Below are 24,557 nucleotides of genomic sequence, written 5' to 3' on the forward strand. Positions count from 1 at the left end.
TGGTCAAGGAGAACTCTGCCAATATGCATGCTGAAATATTTAGGGGAAAGGTACTGATGCCTGAAACTTTATTTGAATGCACGCAAAAAAAAAAAAAAGAAAAATACATAGACGTGTAATAAAGAAAATATAGTAAAATGTTAATGGTAGAGTCTAGTGCTGATGGGTATATAGGTGTTCACTATACATTCTACACTTCTCTGTTACATTAGTTTTCCATTGTCATACTGAAATACCTGATGCTGGGTAATTTGGGGGGCAAAAAAGGAGATTGACTTAGTTCATAGTTTTAGAGACTGGAAGTCCAAACAGCATGGCATAGATTCTGGCCAGGGTGCCCAACTATAGCGCCTCTTGGTGGATGGCATCATGGTGAGAGCGCATGGGAGAGGGAGAGATCCTGTTGTGAGACAGGAAACCAGAGCAAGAGGAGGAGGCCATAGCAACCTCTCACTAGGCCCCACCTCTTAAAGGCCTAACCACCTCTTAATATCCCCACACAAAAAGCACACCCCAACTGTAACACTTAAATACAAGAAGAATGTTATAATACAGTGTTAGAGACAGAAACACAGGTCAGGGTGGAGGTGAGGAAACAGCGAAGAGGAAGGGCACCGTGCAGAGGGGCCCACATTTCAATCCTTGGAACCTCGTGGTGCAGAAAGCCAGATGGACAGTTTGCCAGCACATGCCAGTTTTCTAGAAGCCTGGCTTGGGCATACGCACACAGGACTTAGCAACCGTCCGACCCTCTGGGATCTGATGTGCTATGTGACTTCTCTCATGACTTTTGCATGACAGCCTTCCTCTCCTTGTAGCTAACCACTGCTTCTACTTCGGGAAGATGCTCAGCCTCCTGGCTACTTGCAGCCAGCATGGCTGTCACGAGTCAAGCTAATCCTTTCTGTTTTTCTCCTTGTCTTCTTCCCTGGTGACCTTTAGAGTTGGTGTTGATCCAGACCAAGACCCACCACCCAACAATGACAGCTTTCAAGTCTTACAAGGGGTAAGTCACAAGAGGTGCTTCTTTCTGTGGAAACCATAATTTAAAATAGTTAAAATTCACTGAGCATTTGTAACACACTAGACACCTCACCTGGATTCTCTCACTGTGATCTTGACAACAACCTTATGGATGGGTACTGTTATCCTCATTATCTATAATAGGAACTGAATTTTTTAATTTGAAAGGAGAAAGAAAAAATACGAGGGACAGGCGAGGAAGGGGGACTGAGCTCTAACCTATCCTTTGATTGACTGCCCCATGGCCTGCAACAGCCACGACTGGGCTGGACCGAGTCTGGGAGCTGGAAACTCCATCCAGGTCTCCCATGTGGGTGGCAGAGACCCAATTGCTTGAGGCATCACCGCTTTCTCGCAGGGTCTGCATTAGCAGGAAGCTGGAGTTAGGAGCTGGAGCTCAGAATCGAACCCAGGCACTCCAGTATGGGACATGGGCATCCAAATCAATGTCTTAACTGCTAGTCCGAATATCCACTCCTAGAAGCTGAATTTTGAGAGCTTAAGTGAGTCATCTAAGAGCAGAGAATTAGTCTTCATTCTTAAACAACATATTTAGGGGATGGGCTGCCTGGAAAGAGTCTTTAGGCCAAGTCCTTAACTCCCTAATTTCCAAGAATGGGTATACTGATTCTGTAACTAGTTCTGAGTCTATCAGTAGTGCCTGGGAGGGAGAAGGGAGGGATATGATTTGACTCCCCTCCTCAAATAATCTGAGGAAGAGAGGAAAGACGCTGGCTGAATGCAGGCACTCTTATTCCTCTATTCCTGGGATCCTCTGGGTCAGGAGTTTGGAAAGGGCATTTCAGGGACAGCTTGATGCCTTCATTCCATGAAGTCCAATGGCTGGGGGGCTGGAAATCATCCAAAGGCTCATTTTCTCATCTGTCTGGCACCTGGGCTTGGAGGACATGAAATCAAAGACCATGGACTGGGATGCCTACAGGTGGCTTCTCCACATGGCCTCAGAGTAGTCAGCCTTCTTAAGTGTCCCAGCAATTGAGGTGGAAGCCACATTGCCTTTTCTGGCTCAACCGTGAGAATTTCACAGTATCACTTCTCTGGCTTTCCATGGGTTAGGAATGCATTCCTGGGGCCAGCCCAGATCCCGTGGCAGGGAAGAGAGACCATGCCTTCTGGATAGGAAAAGTGTCCATGAATTTGCAGGCATGTTTTATAGCTACCATGTGATTCTTTCTTTGTGCCTGCCAGGATGATTTTTCTCCAGGCTTTGCTCCTTCCCCAGGTCGATGTGTCCTAGGCAGAAATGTGTTTCCAAAATATTATTTATTTGGCCTTGGGAGTCAAGAACATTCTTATTTGGCATCAGATAGCCAGTGCTGAGCAGGGTGCATGGCCTGTCGGGAGCTTGAAAAGCATTTGATGGGCAGATGGAGGAGTGAGGGAGGCATTGTGTAGCAGGTGACTTCATTGGCCTTATGCTGGCATTGTCTGTGAGACTGGGTAGAGCATTTCTTTATCTTCCACTCAACTATGTGCGATGCTCATCATGGGATTTACTCCTAAATCCAGTCTGCAGACTTAATATTCCATAGGATCTTCTAAATGATTCTACCAACTAATCAGATTTAACAAATCTCAAAAAAATGTGGTGCTGTGTGGGCTCCAGGGATGCCACTGTAGATTTTTGTACTTTCTTTCTCTTTGAGGGTGGTCACAGGCAGATGGGGCATTTGTGGCATAGATGCCCATTGTAGGTCCCAGGTTAAAGGAGACAAAGCCATGACCCCCCTCCAAATTCTTGACATTTGGGGAGGAGTTTTTGGTGATCTCCATTGGCTTTTTGGTGTCCACTTAAATGGAGCTCCAGAAAACCTTGGAGATTATGTTGGAGTTGGCCATTGTGCCAGCTGGGCACACGTGGTTTCAAATGAGTTGTTTTTTTTTTTTGTTTTTTTTTTTTTTTTTTTTGAACATTTGCTATTTAACTCTAACTTTAAGAACTTCAGAAAATAGGTTTGGAAACTGCCTGTGGTAACTAATTTAGAGTGTAATGGGGTAGGAGATCTTAAAACTCTCCCTAAGGGCCTCTGGGAGCAGGGAAATATGATAGATGGACAACTTTATGTCACTGAAGGGAAAATAGTGGCTCTGGCAGGACATCCACACCCAGTTCCAAAGCATCCTCCACAGAACCGTGGCCAGTTGATACTGGTTTCAACAGAAAAACAGGCTCACAGCAGCTGGATAGCCAGGATTTGGACAGATTTCATCCAAACATCCCCAGGCCTTTTGCTGTTTCCCCTCGCTCCCATCTCTGTGCTCCAGCACCTGTGAAAGGAACTCAGTGAAATGGTTTGGTTGGTTTCACGTAGCAGAGCTTCTTGTACGCATCGTAAGACCCACACACTGGAAACACTGGATTTGGAATTAGGCTAACACACTTGTTGTTGCTTTCCCCTGGAAATGTCTAAGAAAGCAGTAGGTCCTAAGCACTGAGGGTGCTGGGCTTTTAGCCATGTGCTGAGCCATGGATGGGCCTGGGTACGGAAACTCAGCGTTCCTGTCGCTTGCAGAGCACTGCACATGAGGCGTTGCGATCAGACTGGCCGCACTTGTGGTCGCACCCCAGTTTGTCAGTCAGAAGCTGTCTCATCGCTTTCCCATGACCTCCTTCCTTCCAAGCCTCACCCACAAACTCATGCCCAGGGACCCTCAAAGTGAGTTCCACTGACATTTTGAAAGCCTTTCAAGATTGTTGTCAGACTGGGAAAAAACGGGTGAACTTCAAGAGCTTGGTTCCTCAGGACACCCTCTTAGAAATGACTCATGTCCTGGTGCAGAAAGGGCCTCAATTCTCCAAAACCTCCTGGCCTGACCTTCTCACTCTAGCGAGCCATGAACAGAGGAGCTGGGAGTGCTCCGTGGTCACGAGAGGCAGAAAAACACAGAAATAAGTGGACTTCTCGTTTTTGGGTGAAAACCTGGGTTCTTGCAGTTTTCCCTGAAATAGATCCAGGTCACATGCTCAGTGTTGTCATGAAGCTGAAGTCAGTGGTGGGGAAAGTCCAGATGTTTGTTCTCTATGAAAAAAAAAAAAGTAAGAAAAGGCAGTTCTCTTTACCTCATTCTCTGAACGATCTGCCCAAAAATGACAGCGACAACCGAAAAGGAGGACTTGGCAGGAAAGCCTTTCTTATAAGCAGCACGGTTGTCCTCACTGGCTCTGGAAGCCTATGGTTATAAACAGTGTCATGGCTACGGGGCTACAGCATGTGAGGTCATGTGGGAGAAGGAAAGCAACTGTTGGCAGCACTCCTGGCTTGATGTGAGGAAAGCGTAAGAATATCGTGGGCAGGCTTTCGTTTTGTGTCCCTGGCAAGTTTGACTCATTTAGAACAAAACAAGAAAAAGCGAAAAAAAAAACCCACACAGTTGCTTTGTGTCCCTGGAGGTCTTGGTGACTTTGCAACCAAAACACAAACAAAGCCCAGCTGGAAACAAGCTGCCCGGTCCAGGGCTGACCTCCCACCCCATTAAAGGGAGGGCTTTTCATGCCAGACCAGACACAGCTGAGATTTCTGTTGGCCGGCCATGCAGACACATCATTCACTTCCTTCCCCAAGTTCACAGAAGAACACTCATTGATGAAGCTAGGAGTGTGAATCTGAACTTCTGCTGGCTTTATGCTAACAGCAGGACAAGGTCGCCAGCCGGATCCGGATGGAACGTGGAGGAAAGGAAACCACTGTGCCTGCGTGCGTCTGCCTCCGGGCTGGAAGCTGTCACCTGGTCACCTAAACCCTTAACTTCTTTTTGAAATTTTTTTAAAAAGATTTATTTATTTGAGAGACAGAATTACATTTTGGTTCTCTCCCAAAATGGCTGTAATGGCCGGAGCTGGGCTGATCCAAAGCCAGAAGCTAGGAGCTTCTTTCAGGTCTCCCATGCAGGTGCAGGGGCCCAAGCACCTAGGCCATCTTCCACTGCTTTCCCAGGCCACAGCAGAGAGCTGGGCCAGAAGAGGCGCAGCTGGGACACGCACTGGTGCCCATATGGGAAGCCGGCGCCACAGGCAGAGGTTTAACCTACTCTGCCACAGCACCAGCCCCAACCTCTAACTTCTAACAGTTGCTCAGGGGACTCGCAAATTACCACTCTTGGGACCGTCCTCCCCCTTTGCCGTTTACTCCCAGCCTCCCACCCGTTGCATCCCTCGGCGTGTGATTCCCCTTTCTGCTGTTTTCTGTTTTCTAGATGCTCAGAGTCAATCGTCGTTCATTTGTTCATGTGACAAATCTTTATTGAGCACTTGTTATATTTCAGACTGTCTCTCATGCTCTGCAAATCCATCCGCAATGAGATGCATGAATCTCCATCCTGAAGGGCGTATAGTGACAGCGGGACAAAGGATGAGGGTGGAGAGAGTGGCAGAAGGAGATGGTGGAGGGCCTTGTCTGCTCTTTCCCCAGGAAGCATAGCCTCTCCAGGCTGCTCTGAGTGTCCTGGTGGCTCAGCAGCCCCAGCATCACCAGGAGCTTGTTAGAAATGCACACACTCGGCCAGCACCGTGGCTTAACAGGCTAATCCTCCGCCTTGCAGTGCCAGCACACCGGGTTCTAGTCCCGGTTGGGGCACCGGATTCTATCCCGGTTGCCCCTCTTCCAGGCCAGCTCTCTGCTGTGGCCCGGGAAGGCAGTGGAGGATGGCCCAAGTCCTTGGGCCCTGCACCCACATGGGAGACCAGGAGAAGCACCTGGCTCCTGGCTTCGGATCAGCGCGATGCGCTGGCCGCAGTGGCCATTGGAGGGTGAACCAACGGCAAAAAGGAAGACCTTTCTCTCTGTCTCTCTCTCTCACTATCCACTCTGCCTATAAAAAAAAATAAAAAAAAAAAGAAATGCACACTCTCAGGTCTACCCAGCACCAATGAAGCAGGAGCTGCCTGATTCCTAGTCTCACTGGGGGATCTGTGTGCATTTGATAGTGTGAGAAGTCCTGAGCTAGGCAGTGTGGATCTCTGGAGAGGGCATTATAAACAGGGAAGGAAACTCAATGTGTCATCGCTGGAGACTTGCTACCCTATTTTTAAACCCTGTCATTACTCTCTGCTAAGACATCTTAGGCCCATCATCCCAATGATACGGAAATGACCCAACTAAAGGGACATCGTGTGCCTTACTCTTCTGCTCTGTATTAGTTTTCTGGGGCTTTTGTAACAGTTTGCCACAAACTGGAAACACAGTGGCTTAAAAACACTGCAGTTTTATCATCTGACAGTTCCGTAGTTCAGAAATCCCATGAACCCAGCTGGTTTCTCTGCTTCAAGTCTCTCAAGGCCAAAGTCAAGGTGTGGCCAGGGTTGGGCACTGGAGGAGCAGCCACTTGCAGGCTCATCCAGGTTGTTGGTGGGATTCACTTTGCTGTGCTTGTCAGACTGAGTCCCATGTCCTTGACAACTGTTGGCCAGGAGTTGTTCTCAATATGAAGTCATATTTCAATCCATTCTTACATAATGTTTGAAGTTTTTTTTTTTTTTTAAGTCAAGATCATTACAGGGGTAGGCACTTGACCTTAGCCACCTCCATCTTCAAAGTCAACAGTAGTGCAGCAGGTCCTTGTCACACTCTGACTCTCTCCTGCCCCTCCTCCACTGCAGCTCTCAGAGACTTTTGCCCCCCTTGTCCACTTCTAAGGGTCCATGTGATTGTATTGGGTCTACTTGGATAACCTTAAGCCCACTCACAAAGCCCCTTTTGCCATGTAATGTAATGTACCCCATCCCTGAAAAAAGTAAACTAGTCTTATTGTAATGATCTTTTCCCCTCCTTTTTGAAGGATTAGAGCATTTTTATGTATTTATTTTTTCCAAGTTGAAAAGCAGAGGGATAGACACACAGAGAAATCTTCTCTCTATCCACTGGCTCATTCCCCAAATGCCTGGCAACAGCTGGGCCTGAGTCATGCTGAAGCCAGGAACCCCATCCAGGTCTTTCACTTGATTGGCAAGGACCCAACTACTTGAGCCATCACCTCTGCCACCCAGGGTGGACATCAGCTGAAATCTGGCATCCAGGGCAGAGCCAGGACTTGAACCCAGGTGCTCTGATACGGAATGTGGATCTCCCAAGTGGTGTCTTAACCACTAGGTCAAATGCCTACCCCTGTAGTGACCGTGGCTTTAAAAAGAACTTTAAACATTATGTAACAATGGGAATGAAATACAACTCTATGTAGACATGATTATTCATTAATTCTAGAAAAATTATTTCAAAAATAGAGCTATGTACCACTCCTCAGTTTTCTGAGTTGCTTTGTTTCATTACTTTTGTGACTGTGTATTTATTTGTCTGTCTACCTCCTCATGTGGACAGGGTGCTTCTCAAGGGACAGGTGCTAAGTCTCACTTGTCTTTGTGTTCTCAGTACCCATTATGGTGCCTGGCACACAGTAAGTACTCAATGATTGCAGAATAAATAGGCCCTCATTATCATATGCCAAAAATGCTAATAAGCAGGGTTGATGGCAAAAGAAAATATCTTGAAGGTGTCTCGCGATTAATAATATAAGTAAAAGATTAGAAATTCCTCATGTAAAAAGCCACACAAGATAGTTAAATGATGTTAATATTGTGTTTCTTCCCCCAGAAAATATGTGCTGGAAATTACATATCCAGTCGTTGGAAATGAACTGAATTAATAACATGAGCTTGAACTGTGTGACAGATATTGTGCTAAATATTTCACAAATATTTAAGCAGCATGAAATTGGTCACATAGCTAGTAAGAAATATGAGAGTCAGTATTTGTTGAGTGTTTACCACATGTCAGACAATGTGGCAAGTTCTTTAAATATACAAATCATTTATGCTCTAAAAAAGCAAACTCTCTTTTTATCTATACTTTCACAACACTTCTAACACCAAACACAGGGGTACTCAAAAAGTTTGTGGAAAATGGAGTTAAAAGTCATTTATTTGGATGCAGAAAATGCTTTAAATCTGTGCATAGTTTTTTTCACAATGTTCATTTTTCATGAACTTTTTGCAGGCTCCTTGTATGCATGGATTTCAACAATTTTTGCACCACAATAAACATTTTTACATTCTGTTTTTCCATGAACTTTTTGAAAAACCCTTGTATGGGGGGATTTTTCAGTTCACCAATGGGTGACCTACAGTTTAATTCAATTCTGACACTGCCTGCACAGGGTTAGCTTCAAATGCCAGTAGCTAAGGACTGAGTCCCACAAGACTGTACCTGCTTCACGTGCCAGTTGCAGGTCCTGGTTTGTGATCTGTATGTATGACTGACTCTGAGTTGGGGGTTCCCATGACTCCCTCCTCAGGTTCCATAATTGGCTAGAATGGCTCGCAGAAGTTAAGAAAGCGCTTTGTTTACTATTACCAGTTTATTATAAAGGATGCGACTCAGAAAGAGTGAAATGGAAGCAAAGGATGCGGACTGGGGGTGTGTTTGGAGCTGCCAGGCCCTTTTCCAGGCTTGCTACCCTCCCAATGCCTCCATTTGTTTGCCAACTTGGAAGCTTTCCCAACGCTGTGGTTGAGGGTTTTTATGGAGGCTCTGTTATGTAGGCATGGTTGAGTCGTTGAACACTGGTGATCAGTTCAACCTCTAGCCCTTTCCTCCCCAGAAATTGAGGGAAGGGCTGAAAGTTGCAACTCTCTAAGCACATGGTTGGTTTCCCTGGCAACCAGCCCCTTCCCCATTGAGTCACCTCATTAACATAAACTCAAAACTAGAGAATGGGTGAAAGAGGCTTATTATGGATAACAAAAGATGTTCCTTTCACCCTATCACTTGAGAAATTCCAAGGGTTTTAGGAATTTTGTGCCAGGAACCAGAAGAAAGACCAAATAAGTGCTTCAGAATAGCACAGTCCCACAATGCCCCTTTAAGGTGGCTGATTATTAATATCTCCATTTTAAAGATGAAGACATGGAAACAGAAAGGTTAGTTAACTTGCCCAAAGTCACACAGCAAGGCAATGGCACAGTCAGGATCTGGGTATTCTATCAAGAGCACCTATGGTATTCATAGCTACATCTCTTGGAGTGCTCTTTGCTTTTTGAAATATTTTTAAGGGAAGCCAAGCTTGTGCCCAGCCTTGATAGATGAATGGGAGCTGACCAGGTAGGTGTTGTGGATGGAAGAAGGTGAGAGGAAGAAAGGATGTTCAAGGCTCTAGAAATTAGCCTGAGCTAAAGACATGGTGTGCAAACTCTTCTGGTGGGAAGGCAGGTTTGGCGCAGGGCTGTGACAAGAGAGCAAGTCCCTGCTTTTCCCGTGGAAAGCATGAGAATGGAAATCTAAGATACCCTGAGTGCAGCCAGGAAGGAGGCCCCAGATGGCCCTTACGGTGACCCCTGCCTGACCTTGGGCCATTTGGAGTCCACAGGAAGGGCCCTTGCGATGTGATAGCAACCCAAATCTTGTGGTTAAGCACTTGTTGGTCATCTTCCGGGTCAGCTTAAAAAAATGAGTTCTGTTCCACTGAGCTGTCCAGATCTCCCCAAAGCCACGACATAGGGATTTATCTAAGTTCTTCCTGTATGGGATTGTGCTTCAGGCACTATCTCTTGGGGTAAGAAGTTGTTTAACAGCCTTTTTAACAAAGCCACAGGTCTGATTTGTCCTGATTTACCCCCTGCAGCCTTGAAGCACTGTCTGTTAGATTACATTTTGGGATTTGCTGTGGAATTGGAGGTCACTTTATCTTGTTTGTGGATGGCAGGCGTATCTTTTTGTAGCCTGAGAAGACCTTTTGTAGTTTGTCATCAAACAGAAGCCCTTCCCTTGCTTTATTCATTGTGATTGTCCCTTTGAGGGAGCCTGCACTTCTCTTGCAGCTTCCTAGAGGTAAGATGGAAAGAACGTAAGAATGTCAGGCGATGGGAAGTGCATTGTGGCTTCGCAGAAGATGACAGAGTAGGGGTTGTTTTTGTTGTTGATTTTTAAAAAGGAATCTTATGGAATATGTGTCCAAACTTTTCTCCTATGTTCTTGCCTCTGCAGAGATAAGAATTCAAAGCAGAAACAGAAGCAAGGTGCACAAGTGAGAACAGGATTTTTTTTTTTTTGACAGGCAGAGTGGACAGTGAGAGAGAGAGAGAGACAGAGAGCAAGGTCTTCCTTTTGCCATTGGTTCACCCCGTAATGGCCACCACAGCCAGCGCACTATGGCCGGCGCATCACGCTAATCTGAAGCCAGGAGCCAGGTGCTTTTCCTGGTCTCCCATGCGGGTGCAGGGCCCAAGGACTTGGGCCATCCTCCACTGCCTTCCTGGGCCACAGCAGAGAGCTGGACAGGAAGAGGAGCAACTGGGACAGAATCCGGCGCCCTGACCGGGACTAGAACCTGGGGTGCTGGTGCTGCAGGCGGAGAATTAACCTAGTGAGCCGCAGTGCTGGCCGAGAGCAGGATTCATTTAAAGTGAGAGAGTGAGCACACATTCACGCCCGAGCACGGGCCACCCTCCCCCACAGAGAAACCAGCCACGAGTGGGCTGGAGAGTTGCCTATGAGAGTGTGGGAGGAGGCCAGAGAAGGACCCAAAAGCAAGAGTCAGAGCCAAAAATACAAAAGAGAGGTGTGGGGTGGGGGGCGTTCTCACATGTAACAGTTCCGTTTATGGTGTAGGGGACAGTGCATAATTGAATATACAAATGGGATGCAGTTTGGGTAGGGGTTAGTGTGTGTGAGGCTTTCTGGAAATTTCATGGTATCTCCATTTGGAGCTTGACTTCCAAGCTTGGCCATCATGGCTCCCTCTCCTTCCTGGTGTCAGATATCTGAGACACAGGTGCATCATGCTAAAGTGGGTGTACTGGATTGGTAGGTAAGCAAGGCAGAAATTGTGAAAAAATCTTCTAGCTCACTTATTGCTGCCTGATCTTCTTGCTCTCTCCCCTGTCTCAGAAGGAGTAGAATAATCTGACTTTAGAGGACTTGCATTGTTTCTGGTAGTTTATAGTATCCCTTCTGAGGATGTCTTATCATTTTGCTCATTTTTTCTTTTGTAAATTTCTACAGGCACTTCAGACTGAGAGCTTAGAGCCTATCACTCCAAAAGAACCATTTAATTTTCCCGTAATGCTATTTGTCAGGTCATCTATTACTTTTCTGCTCAGTCATGTGGCATTTTGAAATCTTTCTGAAGTTCTCATTGGATTAGCAAATGGAGACATTTCTGTGCCCTCTTTCTTCCATGTGATTTATAAAAATGTAAAATAAAATTGATCTCTGGGGTCTCGCTTTGTTTATATTTCCTCAGCCACAGAAAGGCCTATTTAACTAAGCCATTTCCATATAAGAATGTTCTAAACATTCTTCATATTCCCTGGGGACTCAATTTTTAAAAATAATCTTTGCTGTTGGGAACTGCAGGAACTTTGATAGTACTTGCTCGAACTGCCCTCCTTCAACATGTCTCTATGCTCATCTTCTCAAAGCTCTCTGATTAAGCCTTGATGTGGCTGTTACAGGTAGAATTTACATTCGCTGATTGAGAACTACTTGTCATTTTGGTCCTAGTTTTATTTGATTATCATCAGTTGTCCCTCACTTGCAGAGGTGCCTCCCTCCTATGGATTTAAAGAGAATGTTGTTTTAAAATTACTTCCCAAGCAGTCTGGACTTTCAGAACCTATTACCCAGTGACATAGAGCCCCAGGCCTGCCCTCAAATTGTTGCAGTCAGTCCAAGTTTTTATATTAATTGTGCTGATTTCTTAAACAAGCACAGAACATATTTCCAAGCACAGAACATATTCAGATGAATGTTTGATTTTGCAGGTTATTTTGAAAAATGATGGGGATGTTTGAGTTGGAAAGGTGCAAGACAGAGACAAGTTTACTACCTGAAGGTAGATAAAGTAACAGGATTGCTAATTCTGGCTCTGTTTCTCCTGCCTATTGGCACCATCTTTCCAAAGCTGGTAGGGAAACAAGTTATGGGCCTCCTGGAGAATGGTGTAGGTGCCTGGGTAAGGACCACAGAGACCCTTGACTAACTGGTCAGGAAACTCAACAAAGTATGGTTCCCCTAGGCCAGTTTAGAGGATTGGGGGTAGGGATACTGGAATTTGGTTTTAAAAATTTTATGTATGTATTTTATTTGTTTGAAAGAGTGTGCTCCACTCTGCTGCTTCACTCCTTAAATGTCCACAACAGCTAGACCTAGGCCAAGCTAAAGCCAAGGGCCCAAAACTCGATCTAGATCTCCCATGTGGGTAGTAGGGGCCCAAGTACTTGAGACATCATCTACTCTCTCCCAGTGTCTGCATTAGCAGGAAGCTGGAATCTGGAGTGGAGATTGAACTTGAACCCAGGCACTTTGATGCAGGTGTCCAAGTGGGGTCTCAACTGCTAGGTCAAACATATGCTCCTGGAAAGTTGGTTTTATGGAAACTTTCTCTAATTTCCTCTATAAGTCAATTCTCACCTGTTAGGAGTTATACTGTCTTAGGGTAATTGACCTTCCAAGAGGCACTTTGTGGAAAATTACAGTAAAAATTCTAGAAGAAATTTTGTACTAGGTTGCATCAATCAAATCTTTTTTTTTCTTTGGGGATGGCTTTTCTGCATTTGGGGTTTACCTAATTTCTGCTAAAATATTACCTTCTAATAATTCTTTGCAATCTTGGTGATACAGCATGTTTGACTTAGAGCTCTAGATCTATAAAGTTACAGCTTAGAAAAGAAGTTTTGTTCCCCTTCTTCCAGATTCGTTTTCAGCACCTAATCATATTATCTTCTTATTTGTTCCTAGGACGGTCCAGATTCTGCTGGAGGGAACCGGACAAAACAGGAGAGTGCATGGATATTCAGGCTGTGGTACAGTTTTGACCACAAGTATCCTTTTCAACAGCATTCCCCATGTTTGTGAAATGTTTGTGATGAAATCCTCTCGTTGAGTTGTTGAGGAATGACTTCTGATGAGTGTGCTAGGGCCAGGTGGAGACAGTCCCCTCTTGGGACATGTGCACTGATCATTCAAGCACAGATGGTGCTGGTGAGCCTCTCTCTGGCCAGGAGGAATGTTTACATATCATGGGAGTAGCCAACCCACAGTCTGGTAGACTCCTGTGGCTCTTGAGAGCTTTGTGGCTTTGTGATCACGGGGCCTGTGTCTTCCTAGGTGAATTAGTTAGGATTACCTAATGAACCATGCTGTAGTCAAGAAGGGAAGTAGATCTTCGACAGTTAATCCATGTGGGGAGGATAATTCCTGTTGGCTGAACTTGGCCAAGTCTGCTCTTGCATGATCTGATACGGGCATAACTGGGCTGCATGCAGGATAGAACCTATTCTAGTAGATTCACCTAGTCTCAGGTGAAAATAAAAAATCAAAAAGTTAAACCCTCATTGTTTCTTAAATGGACATAACGATAAAATGGGCTGGTAGCCTATTATATATGATATTGATGTCTTCAAAAATGTTGAAAAATTTGTATTAAAGTACACAAAAGTACACAAATCATAAGTGCTCAGTGAATTATCACAAAGAAACAGTCTTGGCCGGCGCCACGGCTCACTAGGCTAATCCTCTGCCTGTGGCGCTGGCACCCCGGGTTCTAGTCCCAGTTGGGGCACCAGATTCTGTCCCGGTTGCTCCTCTTCCAGTCCAGCTCTCTGCTATGGCCCGGGAGTGCAGAGGAGGATGGCCCAAGTCCTTGGGCGCCTGCACCCGCATGGGAGACCAGGAGGAAGCACCTGGCTCCTGGCTTCGGATTGGCGCAGCGCCGGCAGTAGCAGCCATTTGGGGGGTGAACCAACGGAAGGAAGACCTTTCTCTCTGCCTCTCTCTCTCTCACTGTCTAACTCTGCCTGTCAAAAAAAAAATAAAATAAACACAGTCTTTTAATATCAGACTGGCCAAGAAATGAAGAAATGCAGGATGTAACTGTTACTCCTCTTCGTTTTTCCCAAATGTAACCACTCTCTTGATTTCTAACAATACTTAAGTAGTTTTACCTGTTTTCCAAATGAATTATACAGTATATGTGTTTTGGCAACTTGTCCATTTGGGCCAGCTTGTCCGGGTGATTTATTCTAGAATGTTGTCAGGAACAACTGAAGAGGTACTTCCTGTGGCAGCAGGGCAACTGGTAGCTGTTCATTTCCTCTCCAGGCCCTAGAACTTTAAAGAAAATAGAGACGCAACCTGGAGATGGCTTGGTAGAGACACGAATCTTGAGAATACCAAAGATATTTTTCCCCAGGGTAATTCCTGCTACTTTGGCCAAGGGAGGAGTCCCCAATCTGCCTGATGATCTGACAAATTAAAAATTAAATACATGGTGGTGGGGAGTGTAGAAGTAGTTAAATAATTTTGAATGTTTACTTTTTAATTTTTGTAATAAACTCCTTTGGGAGACTTAAGTATGTAGCTTTTCTAGTCATGACATAAGAGCAGATTATTAGAAAAAAAAGAGTAACTCAAACAAGAGGGAGTTCTTGGGAATGAAAAATAAAGTTTCTGAAATCAACACTCCAAAATTTAATGGATAGTTTAACAGCTGGACATTGGGGAAAATCCGATCTAGAAAATAAAGTTGAGAACAAAACCTCCAAGAATTAGAGCAAAAAGTCAGAGATATATAAGAGAAGAGTTTCAAGATGTAGCAGTGAGATCCACATAGTGCAAATCATTTAACTGGATCTGAAAGTATGTTGACTATGGAGGAAAAGAAGTAATAAAGAAATAATGGAAGAAAAATTCTCTTAGCTAAGAAAGACATTTGCTTTCAGATGTGCGATCCCAGAAAGTATGTGTAAGATGAATGGACACTTTCTGAGAAACTTTAAGACTTGCAGGGAGCTGGTGTTGTGGTGTAACAGGTTAAGCTGCCACCTGCGATGCCAGCATCCCATATGGGCACCAATTTGAATCCTGGATGCTCTACTTATGATCCAGCTCCCGGTCAATATGCCTGGGAAAGCAGTAGAAGATGACCCAAGTACTTGGGCCCCTGCACCCACGTGGGAGACCTGGATGAAGCTCCTGGCTCCTGGCTTTGGCTGGCCCAGACCTGGCCATTGTGGCCATTTAGGGAGTGAACCAGCAGATGGAAGATCTCTTTCCATTGCTCCCTCTCTTTCTCTGTAACTCGGCCTGTCAAATAAATAAATCTTTTTTTTTTTTTAAAAAAAGCAAACATTCTAATTTTTCTTTAAAATAAAAAAAAACTTCTAAAGGGAAAAAGGAAAACTCCAAAGGACAAGATTCAAACTTCTCATTGACAAAATTGGATATTATAATACAATAGGACAGTGTCTACGAAGTTCTAGGATTAAAAAAAATGAACCTAGAATTTTACACCTGAACTGTCAATCAAAAATGAGAGACTAAGGAGGGAGGCTTTCAGACAAGCAAGAATACAGAAAATGTAAATGTAAATGATTGTATACTTAAAAATTGCTGGAGGAGTTTAAGTGTTTTCACCACAAAAATGCCAGCCATGTGAAGTAATGCAAGTTAAGTAGCTTTATTAAGTCATTTAATAATGTATACATATCTCAAAACATCATTTTGAATATGATAAATATATAAAACTTTTGCTTGTCAGTTAAATACCAGAAAGTTTAGTACCATGCCAACACTAGAAGAGAACTTAAGGAATCAATGTTGGAGAAAAATTGTGATTGTTGCAACCCAAGGTTGGTGAATATAGTCAAAAGGAAATAATAAAAAAAAGATCCTTTATATAGTAAGACACTCAATAATTCTCTTGACAAACTTTATTTTTTTTTAAGATTTATTTATTTATTTGACAGAGTTACATGGAAAGGAGAGGCAGAGAGAGAGAGGGGTCTTCCATCCGATGGTTCACTCCCCAATTGGCCACAATGGCCGGAGCAGGGCCGATCAGGAGCCAGGAGCTTTTTCTGGGTATCTCATGCAGGTGCAGGGGCCCAAGGATTTGGGCAATCTTCTACTGCTTTCCCAGGCTATAGCAGAGAGCTGGATCAGAAGTGGAGTAGCCAGGTCTTGAACCAGCGCCCATATGGGATACTGGCACTGCAGACGGCGACTTTACCCGCTATACCACAGTGTCGGCCCCTCGCCTTCCTTTAAAAGTTTCTTGGCATCTCTGTATCAAGGTGACCATCTGAGAGCTTAGGGTCTCAGAGCTGGTCCCGGCTCTATCATAGCGTAGGGGTGCTTCCCACACAGGTGTTCTCTGCCTATCAGGAGAGCTTCATATTAGAGCAGCAGTCTCAACTGAGGGCAAAGTTACTTCGGGGGTGGGGGTTGGAAATTTGACAGTCTTTTTTTTTTTGGTGGAGGTGGGGAGACATTTTTGATCATCACAACTTGAGAAGGGGCATAAAGGTGCCACTGGCATCTAGGGGACAGAAGCCAGGGATGCTGCGCAACATCTGCTGTGCACAGAACAGCCCCTTGCAACAAAGGCTGATCTGGCCCCAATGTCAACAGCAGGAAGGCTGAACTACCAACCATCTGTTAGAGTCTGGGAGAGAAATAGCAGGCAGTGAAGAAGAGAACTCCCTGTATGGGAAGTGAGGTCTGAATAATTGGGCCAAGACTCCATTTCCTCCCTTGTAGGAGTCCCAGGTTACTTCAGAGGTGCTGTCCGACTCGGACATCTCCACGGTGTGCCCTGTGGATGGAGGGCTTTAGCAAGTATACTTACAGAGAACAGGGCTCAGGGGACCCAGGGCCACAGGCCCCCTCTCTCCTGTTTGCAAAGCAGGGGCAGTTTGTGTGTCAAAGCTGAAATACTGATTGAAACCCAAACCACCAACTCTGAAAGCTATTCTTTTTTTCTTTTCTTTCTTTATTTTTTAAAAGATTTATTCATCCATTTGAAAGGCAGAGTTAGAGGCAGAGAGAGAGAGAGAGAGAGAGAGAGAGATCAAGATCTTCCATCCATTGGTTCACTCTCTAAATGGCCACAACAGCCAGGGTCGGGCCAGCCCTAAAGCCAAGAGCCAGGAGCTTCTTCCTGGTCTCCCAAATCCTTGGGCCATCTTCCACTGCATTCCCAGGTGCATCGGCAGGGAGCTGGATCGGAAGTGGGGCAGCTGGGACTCGAACCGGTGTTCCTATGGGATTCCAGCGCCACAGGCAAGGTTACCTGCTACACCACAGTGATGACTCCAGAAGGGTCTTCACAAAGTTCATGGAAAACATGTACCATGAAAAAAAAATCTATACAAGGATTTCAAAACATTTTTGCACCAAAATAAACTTATCCTTTGAATCCATTTTTCCATGAACTTCCTTAAGTCCCCTTGAATTCTTTTCCACTACAAATTGGGACAAAACTCACCTGGGAGTTAACAGCTACCACTTAAGGCTGCTAAAGGAGAGTTTAACCTTTGACTCAGACTGGTGTGGGTTACAAGGGTTTCCTGTACTGTACTATAAAGTGGAGAAAAGATACTTTTTCTGGGTACAGTGTTGGATGGTTTACTCTTTGGTATTTTTAAACACGGTTTGTCAGATGTGTGATTTCTTTGGAGACATTTTTCCTTAACCCGTCTCTTAAAGTTACTTGAAGCCCATCCTCACTCACAGCGGCCCCCCTCTGACCACCACTCTCCCTGCGTGGTGTGGCTTGCTAGCTCGCTGTCTGACCAGTCCCCAGGTGTACGATGTAAGTATAGCGTGTCAAGTGGCTTGCTCACCGGGCCAGGGAGTGTCTTACCATGGAAGAAGAACCCTCATAGCACTCAAGCCTCCAAATCCACACATTTGGCTTCTGTAATAAGATGATTAGAGATAGCCAGCCTGCCTATGCTTATATATTGCATGGTGATGCAGAAACCTATTCCCTGGGTTGCTGGCTCCCCATCGGCAGCTGTAGTCTAGTAGAAAGAATCCTGGATTTGGAATCAGAAACTAGACTGGAATGTAAGCCCTGATGGACCATTGAAGTGCTCTGTGCCTTGGGTTTCTAATCTGTAAAATGGGCTTGATAGGATAGGCTGGCTGTGAACTTCAGATGGTAAGGTATATAAAAATATATTGTGAACTGTCAAGCATCTTGCAAAGGTTAAAATTCCTTTAGTAAATCATTTGTTTACATTACTGTAGTCAGGTGCTTTCTATGCATTTTCAAATTCTAGAAATAGACTCAGCACAGTGTTAAAAGAATACCCATGCTGATGGGCATCTTAGATTCAGGGCTGACTGTTGAGCTGCTGGTGTGGTTGCAGGACAGTGAGGAGGGGAAAACCAGCAGCTGCCCACAAGGAAGGAGGAGCACAGGTTGGAGGCCTTCCTTCCTCCCTGTCTTTCCTACCCGTCCTGATCGTCTTGTCGTGAACATAACCATTGGATCCTAGAGAAAAGGACTTGTTAAGTCTGCATATGGCTCAAGAGCTCATGAAGTCTTTTTTTTTTTATTTGACAGGTAGAGTTATAGACAGTGAGAGAGAGAGAGAGAGAGAGAGAGAGAGAGAGAGGTCTTCCTTCCATTGGTTCACTCCCCAAATGGCTGCTATGGCCGGCACTGCACTGATCCAAAGCCAGGAGCCAGGAGCTTCTTCCTGGTCTCCCACGTGAGAGCAGAGGCCCAAACACTTGGGCCATCCTCCACTGCCCTCCTGGGCCACAGCAGAGAGCTGGACTGGAAGAGGAGCTACCGGGACTAGAACCCAGTGCCCATATGGGATGCCGGCGCCACAGGCGAAGGATTAACCAAGTGAGCCATGGCACCAGCCCCAAATCTGCATAGGGCTCTAGAGCTTATGAAGTCCTGATGATCGTTCCCTTTTCTGTCAGATATAAAGCAGTGCATGCAGTTAGCTTTATAATTTCGCCTCCTGCTACTTTAAGCTTACTTGAGAGAAGCTGTCTTGAGCCACATGCTGAATGATTTGCTCCTTTGGGACTTCTGTTTCCAATGGCAGTATGGGCCAGTTGGATATGTGTCGTCATCAGAGACACTGCTGCTCCTACCACCAATGAAGTGCCAAGTGATTACACTTTTGTGTGTTAAGTTGGCATGATTCTTTGCCTTCTAGCTCTCATCTCTTTTGTACAATTTCTAAAACTTTCTATCTTGGATCTGAATAAAAGTCTCTTTCCATGCCTGTTTAATTGTAAAACAACTAACCCACTATAAGACTTTAGTAAGACCGTATCTAATCTGAAGCTTACTAACAAGTCCCTTGCTCGTAGAATCAGGGATATCTGGATATGTCTGAACTCAACATAAACTCAGAAAACTGGTAGTCACTTGGATTTAAAGTGCTTCCCTCACCAGTTCAAGAGACTACTCAAGGTTTGCTTCTGGGATTACGTTTGGGCTATGGACTGCCAACAGCTGAGAACCACCTTCAATGCTGCCGTTGATGTTGTTGCTGCTGCTATTGTAAGCTAGAACCCTACCCAGGATCTCAACCAGCTCCAGACCTGCTGCTGAGATGTGGGAACAAAGGGTCTTTTCAAAATGATTGAGGGAAGAACCCAGATTTGAGAGAGGTAGAAGGGTTCAACTGCAGAGTTGAATGCTGGCCAGGAGTCTCAGATTGGGCAGTGCCCATGACTGTTTGTCACTTGTGTGGTTCATACCCATCACCTGTAGAGCATCTTGTATTTGCCAGGTTTATTTGGAGATATCTGAAATGTTCATCATTCATTATTTCTACCAGCTCTAAGCCATTTAGGTTTAGTATCCACCTAGAAAGTAGTGTTCTTCCACTTATTAGAATGACCTCTGGTTATTTAAAATATACTCATTCCCACACACTATTGTCTGTGGGGCTTTTCAGGGTCATTGCATTGAATTTTACACAAGCTAGTTACACAAGGGTACTTTACAACATTCATGGAAAATGGAATTACAAGATAAGCTTAGGACTGACACTTAGCCTAGTGGAGATGCCAGTTAGGAAGACTGCATCACACATCAGAGTGCCAGGATTTGATACTTAGCTCCAGCCCCTAACTCCAGCCTCCTGCTAATGCAGACCCTGGGAAGCAGCGGTGATGGCTTAAGTGATCATGTTTCTTGACCACCCTGTGGGAGGCCCAGATAGCACTCCCAGCTCCTAGCTTCAGTCCCAGCCCATGAGGGGGTCCTAGATGGAGAAGGTTCTGTCTCTAGATGGTATAGGACTTCAGATAACCTGGGCCATTAGGGGCATTTGGTGAGTGAACTAGCAGATGGGAAGGTCAACCCCTCCCTTCTGCCCCTCTCAAATAAATTTTAAGAATTTTGTAAAGATAAGTTTATTTTGGTACAGAAACATTTTAAAATCCATGATGCATATGCAGGGTATTCAAAAAGTTGTGGAAATTTGTTTTTGCAAAAAAACCTGTGCATGGATTTCAACATTTTTGCATCAAAAACCACATCTTGTAATTCCATTTTCCAAGAACCTTTTGACGTACCCTTTTATCATTATGAAGACCTGCTGCTTACCCGGCCTGTGTTGACCCGGTGATCCTCACATCTAGAATCTGAGGGCATGAATCGATTTCATCAGCTGTGTCAAGCATTCCTTAAGCATTGATTTGGGAATCCTTCTCCACCAGGTTTTACTGGGTTCTTGTTTCTGAATGACCTTTCCTCAGGTACTGTACGTGGGCTTGTCAGTTTCATAAAAGGAATGGGTCGACATCCAGTCTTGCTTTCTCCTGTCAGTGAATCTTGGTTGTGCTTCTCTCTATGAGGACTCAGAGCAGGCCATGCAGGAGGTCACGCCCAGGGTGCTGTGGTGGGCTTCCTTCCATTGACAGAATGACCCTCACGCGCAGGTGTTCATCTGTCCCTCGGTGGCTCCAAACCTTGAAGCAGTAGGATACGTGCCAGGACTGTCTCGCTGAAAATGAGGAGCTAAGAGCACTGCAAGCAATATCTTGACCGAGATGAACGAAAAGATGGCTTTGCACGTGTCTGAACAGGGGAACCAGGGCGTGCTAGGAAAGGGAAGGAGCACTTGCGGGAGTTGGAAACTCAGATGGGGCACATGATGTCATCTGTTGTTAAGGAAACTATCACGGTGCAGATGGTGTTTGAGGCCTCTTGAAATACTCATGAAGAGGAGGCAGTCTGGGAGTGAGGAGCGAGTTGTAAAATTGTGCTCTACCTGTGTGAGTCCAGGGCCTTTATCTCGCTGTGCACCTGCCCCTTGGCCGCGTTTCCGCGGGGAGATGTGAGGCAGCCAGGGAGAGGGCTTGTGTGTGTTGTCTGCTGAGAATGCTGGAGCACTGGTTAAGCAGAGTCACGCTGTGGATTGCTTGTGGAGCAGTCGACATCACTGAGAAACAATGCAGAAAACCAGCATGTGCTTGTCACGGGAAGAGCACAGAGATGGGCTACGGCAGGAAAAATCAGGGAAACCCAGCTCAGGAATCCTCCCTCCCCGTGTGCATTTACTAGGAGGACGCCCAGGAGAGGAGAGAGCCACTGCCCTTTAGTGGTTTGTCATCTTGCTGGGGAGCCAAGGCACGGATTGTGGGAAATTGTGCGCGGCAGGCCATGGACTAAGCAGAGGCCGTGAGGGGGCTCCTAGTGCTGTCTGTAGAGGTACAGGACTTCCGGTGAGACAGGAGACAGGAGAGAAAGGAGCGCTTTGCCTGGTGTTTCCACACTATGTGTTTGCCTTTGGAGAAAAGAGGTTCACAGTGGGTGGCACAAGTCAGTGCAGCAGGGGCGGGAGGTGGCTGCCCTCCCTTGGTTCGCTGGTTAAACTCCCTGGAGGGCGGAAGGTTCTGTCTGGCCTCCCGCTGCCTCCTAACACTCTCCCCACCATCTCGTAGTTTCAAGCGGCTGTCACGTTGCTGATGCCTCGTCTGTGTACCGTAACTGCTGCCTAGTGTGAGAATGCCATTCCAGTCCTTTTCCTGACCCAGTCATTGTGCGTAGCCCTTCTGTGGGGAAAACCAGCCCAGAGGCAGCACGCGTTCTAACTCCCTCTCAGCCACTGGGGGATTTCAACTACATCCCACACATTCTCTTAGCTCAGGTTTCAAGTCCTCCAGATGTGTGTTCACACCCTTCATGGGGGAGGGCTGCGGATCAAGCGAGAACTCTCTAAAATCCTGGCAGGCATATAATAGGTGCTCAGTTAAAAGGTACTTGCCCTCTCACTTGTTTCATCCACATGGAGAAGGCTTCCTGTCAGGGTTTGGGGGACAGCAGAGGGAAACAGAGGAAGTCCTAAATATGGCTTGCCTTCTTCCGTCAATTGACACATAAATGCCGTTCAGGATGGTGTGTGTAGGTACTGGGCTGGCCCAGGAGATTCACTCAGGAAAGACAGTCCCTAAAGCCGACTGGCAGCATTTGCCCAGTGGCCTGATCCCTTCCTTGCTTTGTGGGACAGGAAGCTGGAACTCCAGACTGGTCTTGCTTCTTCCTTTTGTCACTAACAAGGAGCAGTCAGACATTTCAAATCATTTTTTAAAGATTTATTTATTGTACTTGAAAGGCAGAGAGAGAGAGAGAGAGAGAGCGAGTGAGCGAGCTTCCATCTGCTGGTTCACTCTCCAAATGGCTGCAACTGCCAGGGCTGAGCCAGGCCAAAGCCAGGAGCATGGAACTTCATCTGGGTCTCTTTGGGTGTCAGGGGCCCAAATACGTGGGCCATTTTCTGTTGCTTTCCCGGGCACATTAGCAGAACTCTTGCTTGTATTTTATGTCCTGGCAAGGGTGCCTTGCCCCGAACTCTACAGTTCATCATGGTATCATCTAGATAACATGCTAGTGGCTCAAGACAGACAGATTTCACCAGCTCCAGTTTCCAGATGAGGGGTTGGCGCTGACACTGGAAGATATCAGTCTCCCATTTTTGTTGTTGGTTGTACTTTTCAGAACCAAGAGCCACTGAGAGAGGAGGACTCTGATTTCATCCTGACCGAGGGTGACCTCACCTTGACCTACGGGGACAGCACAGTGACTGCGAATGGCTCCTCAGGCTCCCACACAGCCTCTACAAGTCTGGAGGGCCGGAGAACAAAGAGCAGCTCTGAGGAAGTGCTGGAGCGAGACCTGGGAATGGGTGACCAGAAGGTTTCGAGCCGGGGCACCCGCCTAGTGTTTCCAATGGGGGATAATGCGTGACATTCCCCCAAACCTGGAAGCAATGGGGTAAGCCCCTAGTGGGGTGAGGATGGCCACAAGCTCCTGTGGTGTTTGAGGTTGGGGCATTGACTGGATAGAAATAATGCTTCTGTTTTTACTGGGGTCTGAAACTATCTTACTTAAAATTCATCCCAAGACACAGATGGTGAAGCTAAGGTATCTCTAAATTAAGACAAACACAGCCCTATTCCTACTTTTTTACCTAGTAGTGCGCTGTTTCAGAGTTAAACAAACATAGCATGCTTTAATGGTCTCTCAATTCATTCGCCTGCAGCATCTGAAGAAGGTGGGGCAGGCGTTGGGGACTCCTCCCTCAGAGACGTCATCTCCAGACACAGCAGTGCTAGGCTAGCTGGCACTAAAAATAACAAGTTAGGGGAGAACAGGCTAGAAGAAAGATTGCAAAGGAAGGCATATAAAATTGGACCCTGTAGGACGATGGAAATCTGGTGTTACATGGGACAGAAAACGTGGAAAAGCAATTTGAGCGGAGATGCCAGCGACAAAGGCCACTGACTACATCCTCATTCATATCAAGATTCTTGACTTTTTATGTTACTTGTGTTTCTTCTAGACTGAAGAGAATATATATCCATGAACATCCAACATGAGGGAATTATAATTCTTTATCTAGAAATTTCCATAAAGAAAAAGTTATTGAAATGTTTAAAACCAAAGGCAAATAGTATCACACTGTTTTTGTTGTAATTAATCTAAGGACAAGGAGGTATTTAAAAACTGATGATGATGTCATTACAGAACTCACTCAACTTTTGACAGCTACTGCCTGGGAAATGATTACTAGGACTGAAGTGTCTACTGGGATTTCAAAATAACACCAAAATGTGTAGGATGCTTTTATCTGGGAAGGAGATGTCAACAAGAAACCTAAAAGGCAATCGACTAGTATTCAGAGGGAAAGTAATCTCAGTGCAAAAAAAAAAAAAAAACTACAAAGAAAATACAAGAGAGTAGTCCAAAGACTGAGTCAGATCCCAAAATTTGAGCTGACATTCACATGAGATTTCATGGCCACCTGAGGAACCAGAGACAAGTCAATGGAACTTTAAGCATTATTCAACCCAGTGGAAGATTCTGTCATCTAGAAGATTAAGGATCCGGGTATCTTTACAACGCTGAGTGCCAAAAAGAGAAAGATCATTTTCTTGGCATCTGGGGAAGCTGTTGCATCAGCTTAAAGTGTGGCAATGGTTTGAAACTGAGATTTTTACTTTGTGTCTTTTTGGGTGAACTATTCCACCTGCCCACACCTGTAGCAGGTGAAATACTGAAGGATTCTTGGGAAAATTCTGAGGTTTTCCTCCATGTCTCTGTGCTTAAATGCTAGCATTTTTAGCAACGCAGTTTCTACAACATGCTTTCATAACATGTGGGTGTTTTTCTCCTTACGCCAGATAAAATAGTGTTCCCAGTCTAGTATGCCTGTGATGAAACCCGTCCTTTAACTTTCTTAACTCACATTTTAATGGCTC

The 24,557-nt window shown here is 45.5% G+C and overlaps 1 protein-coding gene across 1 annotated transcript in view; it reads left to right on the plus strand.

Annotated features, from left to right (window-relative positions):
* The window catches only part of SLC9A7 (solute carrier family 9 member A7), a 160,169-nt gene extending 136,148 nt beyond the window's left edge, over positions 1-24,021 (plus strand). Inside the window, exons 14-17 of the mRNA XM_062183683.1 lie at positions 943-1,006; positions 12,771-12,853; positions 17,520-17,625; positions 22,795-24,021. Of these exons, the coding sequence (XP_062039667.1) occupies positions 943-1,006; positions 12,771-12,853; positions 17,520-17,625; positions 22,795-23,043 (502 nt within the window). The 3' untranslated portion in view covers positions 23,044-24,021. The remainder of the gene's footprint in view (positions 1-942; positions 1,007-12,770; positions 12,854-17,519; positions 17,626-22,794) is intronic.
* Positions 24,022-24,557: the final 536 nt, after the last annotated feature.

Source organism: Lepus europaeus, chromosome X (assembly GCF_033115175.1).
Source record: "Lepus europaeus isolate LE1 chromosome X, mLepTim1.pri, whole genome shotgun sequence".
Lineage (NCBI taxonomy): Eukaryota > Metazoa > Chordata > Mammalia > Lagomorpha > Leporidae > Lepus > Lepus europaeus.